Source organism: Sphaeramia orbicularis, chromosome 1, assembly GCF_902148855.1.
Source record: "Sphaeramia orbicularis chromosome 1, fSphaOr1.1, whole genome shotgun sequence".
Lineage (NCBI taxonomy): Eukaryota > Metazoa > Chordata > Actinopteri > Kurtiformes > Apogonidae > Sphaeramia > Sphaeramia orbicularis.
In genome coordinates, this window is record NC_043957.1 from 26,641,178 (window position 1) to 26,650,539 (window position 9,362).

Genomic DNA, 9,362 nt, shown 5'->3' on the forward strand with positions numbered 1-9,362 from the left:
AATGATATATTTGTCCTGTGAGAGCCACATATCTTCAAAACATGAACTATTCAAGTGTTCTTAAAAACATGTTTTCAGCTTTTTGACAAAGCATTTTCCAACTAATCCAAGATTTCTAAGATGTTTACTTAGCTTGAAAATGTTTTCAAATCAATAAAAAAACATTATTTTACTTAGCATGATTTTCACTGAATGGAAGGGGATGCATAATTATAATCCGAAAAGAAACTTTAGCTGTCAGAGAAATGCAGTGGCGTAAATAGTACAACATTTCCTTCTGATATGTAATAGAAGAGCAGAATAGAAAGTTGCATAAATTAAAATACTTGAGCATAGTACAAGTACCACATATTTGTACTTAACTACAGCACACACTTGGGTAAAAGTGCTTTGTTACATTTCACCACTGCCTGCATCACACACCACCTGCTGCTTCACTTGCTGATGTGAACACTCTGATGTCGAACCAGGTTTCCAAGCACAGAGAAGCTCTTTCCACAGTGGGTACAGCTGTAGGGTCTCTCTCCAGTGTGGACAGCCTGATGGACCTTCAGGCTACACGCCTGTGAGAAGCGTTTCCCACACAGACTGCAGCTGTAGCGCTTCTCCCCTGTGTGGACACTCATATGTCTCTTAATGTGGCTGGACTGGGAGAAGCGCTTACCACACTGAGTGCAGCTGAATGGTTTCTCCCCAGTGTGCACCCGCTGGTGGGTTTTGAGTTGATGAGGGTGGATAAAAGGTTTCTTACACAGGTGGCAGTGGTAGATTCTCTCCCCGGTGTGACAACGCTGGTGCACCACCAGGTCTCTGGAGGCGGAGAAGTGTCGGCCGCACTGCTGACAGCTGAACGCTCGCTCGGTGCTGCTGGGAAAAACTCTGCTTCTGGAGTCAGAGGGAGGGTTACTGAAAGATGACAGTGGTATCGAGTCTGACACAGACGCAGAATGATTCCCAAACTGGGTCCCACTGCTCAAGAACTGAAAAGATGAAGAAGACAGTCGGTCCTCCATGCCTCCAGCTGTATCTGTGGAGTGGAGTGCTGTCAGAGATCTGGCCACCTCTGGGGAGGAGAACAGATCATCAAAAGAGGATGAGTCAAAGCTGTCCAACTCGCAGCATTTACCCTCTGCTGGCTCACTCTCTGTGTGGTTGCTCTGAGAGGAAAGGCTGTTACTGTCAGTGAATCTGCTTCTGGTCCCTCCACACCATGACGGCTCAGCCTCCATTTTAACAGCTGCTGAAACCTCTGAGGCCTGTCCACTCCAGTCTGCTGAAGCTCCACACAGTCCATCCTTTCCTGTACTTGTCACTGGTAAATCTGTTTCCAGATTTACCAATGGTGTCTGTGCATTAGACACTTTACACTTATTGGACAGGGAGTCAGCGGGAACACAGCTGTGGTCTTCTTTTGTCAGATCTGTTGTGTCTTGGGTTCTGATTACATCCCTCTGTATCCCTCCGTGGTTCTGCTCTGCTGAACTGGAGCTCTGGCTCTGAGCGAGAAATCCTTTTCCTGTCTGAGTTACCTTAACCTTGCTGGCCTCTACTCGCTCGTCCTGCTGAGCTTCATATGTGGCATAGTTCTCCTTTTTATGTGGGTTTTCTAAACTGATCCTGGGTGCTTCTACTTCAGTGATGCTCAGGGACACTTTAATATTCACAGGATGGTCAGTCTCAGAAGACTGTGGTCCAACTAAATCATAAAACAGAGAAAAACAACAATGATTTCTGATTAATCTGAATAATTTCTAATATTTTCCACTCAGTAATTGCTAAAAAACCTAAAGAACCGGGTTCAAAACAGATAGATGTCGTCAGGTGTTAAGATCATAGATAAAAGAGAGACAAAAGAGTAACTCTAGCACAAGCCTCTGTTGAAATTAAGGATTCCCACACATTTTTACAGACTCTCCAACCTCTGAGTACATTAAGAGCAGGGAATTTTAGCATTTTATTGTGAGAAAGTTAAAAAACAAACCATTTCATTTTCTAAACATAGATGATTTTTGCATTCACTATTTACAAAAATGATTAAGATAACAACCATTTTCTTTTTTGGGAAATTGTAATTAGATCCAAAATTAGGCAAGAACTGTCCAATTTTTTTCAGTTAAATAATGACAACAAAAAGCTACTCCAACCAGAAGAAAATATCAGGTATAAAATGTGGCCTCAGGACATTAATTTTTGCATCAGGAAGAAATCCGATGTGAACCATAAAATTAATTACTTTTCCTGTTCCAAAAGTAATATAAAGGAATTTATTTCAGTAAAATAAATAATTATAAACCCACCTCTTTATTATGTTTTACAAAAGACATGCTGTTGCCAGGCCATGAGGAGTATATTTATTATTCCAATTGTTTTGACTTTTTTTTTTTCTTAATTGTATGTCTTTTCCAGGCTATATGAGATTTTCCTCCAGGTTTTTCTTAACAGGGGAGCCTAGTTGTATTAGTGTTCCTCATTTCTGTGTTCATTGGCCAATCAGAGCTGAAGTGACACATTTTTAAATTAACTTATTTTATTGGACATTGAAGTAAAAAAAATACTATATATAGACGAGTGCAAAGTGCTGAATATATGCTCCAGTAATTGTCCAATCAGATAATCACTTGACAACTAATGCAGAACGTATGGCAGATAAAACCTACTGCTGCTATTCAGAGTGGTGTGATTGGCTTCCATCAAGCTGCAGCCCATCAAATCCTCTTCCAGACGTTCCTCCTTGATCACAACAACTTCTGGTTCCACCAATTGTTCTGGCACAAGCTTCTGACACACAGGAAACAGGCAGTTTTTTAAAAAATGTTCAAGGCAACAGAATCTCAGGACTAGTTCTTGACTTCAGATACATTACCACCCAAATATACCACTGAGTGACACAAAGCCATCAAACTGTTTAATTCCCCCTTATAACCACATAATTATAATTATGCACAATATTTTGTACACTTATTTATCCACGTCTTAATTACCATATTAATATCTGTCTAGTTCAAATTGTACAAATTACTGTTCTAATTGTGTTTAATAGAGTGTTTTAATATGTATGTATAAACAGACAGACAGACAGACAGACAGATAGATAGATAGATAGATAGATAGATAGATAGATAGATAGATAGATAGATAGATAGATAGATAGATAGATAGATAGATAGATAGATAGATAGATAGGATTATTTCCTGCTACTTTCATTATACTTGAAATAATTTCATTACAGAGAGCCTAAAATCAATACTGGGAGAGGAAATAAAGGCAGGGGAGCTGTTGCATAGACAGGAGCACTGACCTTAGACTGCTGAGTGCTGTTTCCCAGGATGGTGGACGTGACATTTCTTTTAACAGCAATAGGAAGTTCTTCTCCAAAACAGTGATCTATACAGACAAAGCAGATGCTTTAATATGTGCACAAATAGCTCAAGTTCCAATGTGACAAGCAAACCTAGGAAATTAAAAAAAATATTTATTTAGCTGTATTTTATCACAGCTGCACCATTCAATGTGAATATATTCATACATAATGCAGCAATGTACAGCTGTAGACACTAGGAAAAGGCGCGCGCGCACACATGCACACACGCACACACACGCACACACGCACACACGCACACACACACACACACACAGATGACACCTCTACAATATGCCAAGAGTTATAATAATTTTGACTGTAGTTATTACAATTAAATGATCACATGAGCTGCTGCATGGTGAAACATTTAAATAAATAACTCATTATTGTATTTTCCCCCAGTATTTGTAGACAGACATCTGTTTAGGTCGGATACTAGGTAGGGGTTAACTTTGGCCCCACAGTGAAAGCCTCAGGGGGTCCTAGACCTTGGCTCCTGGAGCAGGTGGAGGACGGAGCTGACCTTTCCTGATGCAGGTGACCACCAGCGGCGGGATGTGCTCCCTGTGCGGCCCCGTGTCTCCTGAGCGGACCTCCATCAGGCGCAGTTTGCTTTTGAGGGCCAGGTTCTCTCTCTGGGTCCGGGACATCTCCAGCCTCAGGTTGGAGAAGCCATCGTCCACCAGCTGGCAGATCTCTGCTACGGCCGCGTTGGCCAACACCTCCATGATGGACGCCAGCTGAGTGTGGAAATTCACATAAGTGGACATCCTGCCCGGATCCACGTCTGTCAAAACCCCGCCCTGTGTCCGTGGATTCAGCCTTAATGTGTGGGACACGGAGGATAACAGCAGCTCTCTGACTGTCCCCTTACATTTTATTTTCAGTGGAATTCCGTTATGTTTACTTCCGGGTGTGTCGCAGATCCTGGACGTACCGTAGTGATGTTTCCAGTGACACTAAAGCATGTGTTAAATAAAGAACAAACCAGTTTTTAGTAGAGCTCTGTATCGGGGCTTCATGCGTTGTTTTTTTTTTTTTTGGTTTTTTTTTTGTTTTTTTGGCTGATCATATGACCCATGACGTAACAAGCGTCATTTGACACGTACACCACGTGACTGGATCAAACTGATTCAATGGCTGCTATGTACATATATATGTAATTCCTTGGTTTTGGTGATGTGGACAGATCATACAGTAATTAATGTATTTGATTTGTTCGTTCCTGTTCTCACTAAATCACTCACTCAAATGGAACAATATACTGAAGCGTGAATACTACGACTGAACCAGTCACGTGGTGCATGTGTGAAACGAAGCTTTTGATGTCACGGGTCATGTCATCAGCAAAAAAACAAAACAAAACAAAAAAACTTAGAGTACTGAACCTTTTTCAACATGAGTGTAAATACGATGGTTAAAGTTCGCAAAGATTTAACACAGACAAGCAGTAAAAAATGTATGAGAACAATGCTTTTCGTGAGGTTTAAATAGAGCAAATTTTGTGTTTAGTTGTCATCTCACTTATGTATTCTCCAATAATATCAATTTCCTTCTGAAACACAACAGAACCTTTATTAAAACACACTGCCTTTTGTTTAGTATCATAAATAAACTTACCGTGTACTCATGTAAATAATGCAGCAGCGCCATCTGCTGGTTGTAAAAAAGATTACAAGCTCAGATCACAGAATATTTTTTCAGGCGCTGTAAACTTTAACACTTCCGTTTACTATAAAGGTTTTCCAGTTTGTTAATATGAAGAACAGATATTGTGTCTTCTGTAAATGTCTGCAGATATTTCAATTCTTCTATGCTGCTTTCCTCGTGTTTTCAGCAAGGTGTTATTTAGTGTTTTTGCTTTTTTTTTTTTGTTAGATAAGTTACTTCAATATAGTGTTTTGTTTGCTGTGTTAGCTGTGCCCTCCCTGTCTCTATATTTTAATTTTGTCTATAAATCAATGAATATCCACTTACTGTCCCATGAACTGAACAAAAATACATGGAAATATGAATCAGTAGTTTAAAAATTTGGAAACATTCACACTTGTCTTCATTTTATGTTAAATATCAGTTAGATTCAGGGTTGGGGTTGAATATAAGATTCAATATATTCAGTAACATGTAACTGTGTAGTACCAGCAGCGCCCTCTGCTATCCGACGCTCAACCCACCAATCATTGAGCGAGAACCGGATTCATTCATTTGCACTGGTCACTGAGGTGAGGTTTATTCCGATACTCTCACTCTTCCTGATAGCATTTATTATTATTTTGACAAATGATTCTCTGAAAATTACTGAATGATTCTCTGAAATGAATCGACAACACCAACATAAACAAATATATGATTCGGTTTGTTTATGTCATGACAACTTATCTGCTGTTCGCATGCTAACCAGCTGAAGTGTCTGACCGATGAAACAAAAGTTGACTTGACAGCTCATATCTCCCCCAGAAAAATGTAGTAACTGATAACACTAATGTTGACAAATGAATGATTTGGCTATTTAATGTGTAATGATAACGTACTGACAACTTGTCCGTGTTTTAGTTACATGTCCGCTGATGTGATGTTTATGTACACCCCCCCCCCCCCCCCCCCCGGATGTTCTGACTTGATTTTGCAGTATATTCATGTTAAAAGTGAATTCATTTACTAGTATTATTTTTACCTATATTTACTTCAGTCAAGAAGTCAAGATCTTATCTGCAACCAGTTATGATCAAGGGAGTTGAGGCTGTAGACATCTACTGGTACCTTGGGCTGTGGCTGCACAACAAGTTGGGCTGGACATGTAACATTGACCACCTGTACAAGAGGGGCCAGAGCAGACTGTACTTCCTCAGGAGGCTGTGTTCTTTGAACGTCTGTATTAAACTCCTGTAGATGTTCTGTCCGTCTGTGGTCACCAGTATCCTCTTTTATGCTGTGGTGTGCTGGGGTGGCAGCACATCCAGAAGGGACTCCTTCAGGCTGGACAAACTAATCAAGCGGGCCAGCTCTGTGGTCACCATGAAGCTGGACACTCTGGTGACAGCTGCAGAGAAGAGAACACTCAAAAACCTACTGTCCATCATAGACGATGCCAATCACCCCCTGCACACTCACCAATGCACAGAGAAGTCTGTTCAGCCACAGGCTACTCCTCCCTAAGAGTAAACCAAACAAACTCCGTTGTCCCCAGAGCCATCAAACTGTTTAACAGAAAAGCAAACTCATGTAAGTTCAACAGTTTAAAGTCATATCTTCTGCACTAACATCTTTTTTTGCGTTAACTGGTCGATCAAATGATTAAGTTGTGTACGAAGAAAATATGTACATTTGTGTTTTTCTTTCATCACACCGCTACACTTTTTTGCTGTGTTTACCTCCATCTTGCCAATGATTCGAACAGAATTATGGGAGATTTCTCCTACTCCTCCGTTTATAGTGTGGTCCTGAAATATCTCCATTTTGAGGGCTATACAGCCTTTCGCCTTGGCCCTTCCCCTCTGTCTAATCAAGAATTGGGACAACACTACCCCTTCACGTGTACGCGCAAAACGGAGGGGGAGGGGCCAAGGGGTGAAATGGGATCCAGCCTTGGACCTTCTTCAACTTCTGTCACTTCACTCACTTAGATCTCATTTATCTTTCACTTGTATTTGATCAGATCCTAATGATATCAGAGTGGTGGGAGGAGCCAGTCGCTGTAATGGTACAGTACAGATAAAACATCATGTTGAATGGAGACACATGAGATATGATTACTATTATGACTCTGACCCCTGGACCCTGAAGGCAGCAGATGTAATATGTTATCAGCTGGACTGTGGCTCTGCTGTTTCTGTGATAAGATCTGGTTTAGATGATCGTGTATGGTTCATCAGCCCCTCCTGTGTTCTCTGTACATCTACACTAATGGACTGTGTGAGAACAGATACTTGGTCCATGGGCTCCGTCTTATTCCTTGCCTGTACAGGTAACTCTGTCGTCTCTGGTAGGGTCATGATACTGTCAGAGCTTTTCCATGAGTCCATTAAGGTGTGTTTTATCTGAGCTGTGTCAAACCAAGTCAAGTGAGAAAAGGTCCACACATTGGACAGTTGAACTGAAACATCAAACACCAAGCACATGGAGCTGAATTCAGTCAAAGTCCATGACTGTGGTCCCATGACTCAGATTTCCAACAGGCTGTTTAACACCTCAGAAGGACTGAGTCTTTTTGGTTCAAACAGGACTTTGTGTGAATAAATGTGATCTTTTTCCAGCTGTATATGTCGGTCTGCTGGATTCTGAGGACATAATGAAAATGTTACTGACACTAAACCATCTCCTTAAATGCAGTGTAATGATGGAACATGAGCCACATGTTTCCAGTTGTCTGATATGAACCACTGCACATGTCACTGATCAAACACACAGCATTATGTTGAATTCACTGAACACTGGAATTCTCTGTCTGCATCAAACAAACTGCCTTTGAAAAGATACAGCTCACAAATATTTAATGTTCACTCTGACTTAAAAATGATTGTATCGCAAGTGTTAATGTTAAACTAACTCTAATCTGTCCCTGAGGAGACAAAGAGTCGACCTGAGGCCTGTTTTAAGGCGGCCATACACTGTGCAATTATTTCGATCGTTGCACGCAGCTCCATCTCAAACTGTGCGAATCAGTCGTACAGTCAGACTCACGATTCCTGTTCTCACACTGCACGGACCGACGCTCGTATGCGACCTGACTGCTCACACTATAGGACCATACACCACAGGACGCACGACACGTTTGAGTGTTGTATCCGGAAATACAACGTTAAAATACCAAGGAATCCGTAAAAGTGCATAGACGATTGTGTATTGGCATGAGTCACGAAATGGTAGTGCTAAACAAAAACCAACGAGCTGCTTTGGTAATATGTGCCATTATCTGCGGGGAATCAAAAAAAAAGAAAAGACAACAATGTGTTTGGTGCAGGAATTGGTTGGCCAGACGTGGACAGTATGGGCTGTCATCCTACAGCAGGAACTAGAGGTAAGCTGCAAAAGCTAAACTGCACTAGGACAACAGCTAGCTACTGTCAGCTTGTACACTACTGTACGCGTCTGTGTTCGCGCATGCACAGTGTGAGAATTTGAGGCACATCGGTTCGTGACACTGCTTTGACAGTACGATACACTCACGAGGAGCGAGCAGGATTTCAAACAGCTCCGTTTTCCTTGCAAACACACGATTGCTGGTCGTGAGGTGGTCGTGAGGTGCTAATCGCTTCTCTTTACCCCATGAACACTGCACGAAGCACGACACACGATTAGAGGCACATCGGGCCCGATCCCAGAAATAGTCGCACGAGTGAGAAATCGTCTCTAAACTCGCACAGTGTAAGGCCGCCTTTAGACAGTGCCCTCTGTTGGACCAGTTCAACAACAGCAGAGACTCACTGTGTCCTTCACCTCCAGACCTCCACATTCAACATAAAACTGCCTTTTATTGTTGTGTTCTTTGTTATTCTGTTTTCTTTGAATATGTTGTGGGTCTGATTGAAATGGTCCATAAGTTGTATTTAGTTCATGTGTAACTAATGACTGAGACGAGGCTTTTAAGGAGTCCAACCACAGACTCGGCAGATCTGTTGAAGGTGTTTTGTGTCTTTAAACATGTTTCTGTTGTTGTGTGTCCACAGACTCTGTCAGACCGGTCCATGGTTCCAGTCTGTGTTCAGACAAACAGGAGGTCCAGTCTAACTAGTCCTGGGGCCTACTGCACAAAACTAGGATAAGGGATTATGCTGGGATATGTTGGTTACTCTAGCTCAATTTATCCATGATCCGGCTGCACAGAAGCGGAATAGTGGAAAGCGGGATATGTTATGATATAAGTTACCATGGAGATTTATTCTGTGGAACTAGCCTCCTCCAGACCAGGCTGAATTGCAGAAATTATTTAATTCCATCCCTCATCTCAGTCAACAGTCACCACAAATGGAAACCAATAGTCATTCCACTGCCCACTACACA

The 9,362-nt window shown here is 41.6% G+C and overlaps 1 protein-coding gene across 3 annotated transcripts in view; it reads right to left on the minus strand.

Annotated features, from left to right (window-relative positions):
* LOC115418699 (zinc finger protein 235-like) overlaps positions 1–4,392 on the minus strand; it is a 4,484-nt gene extending 92 nt beyond the window's left edge. Inside the window, exons 1-4 of one of the 3 annotated variants that reach the window (XM_030133261.1) lie at positions 3,886–4,392; positions 3,300–3,385; positions 2,658–2,775; positions 1–1,696 (exon numbers count right to left, since the gene is read on the minus strand). The exon at positions 1–1,696 is cut by the window's left edge and continues 92 nt beyond it. In XM_030133261.1, the coding sequence (XP_029989121.1) occupies positions 435–1,696; positions 2,658–2,775; positions 3,300–3,385; positions 3,886–4,132 (1,713 nt within the window). In that variant the 5' untranslated portion in view covers positions 4,133–4,392 and the 3' untranslated portion in view covers positions 1–434. Of the gene's footprint in view, positions 1,697–2,657; positions 2,779–3,295; positions 3,386–3,885 lie in introns of all 3 variants that reach the window. The other 2 variants (XM_030133251.1, XM_030133269.1) reach the window with 2 other exon arrangements.
* Positions 4,393–9,362: the final 4,970 nt, after the last annotated feature.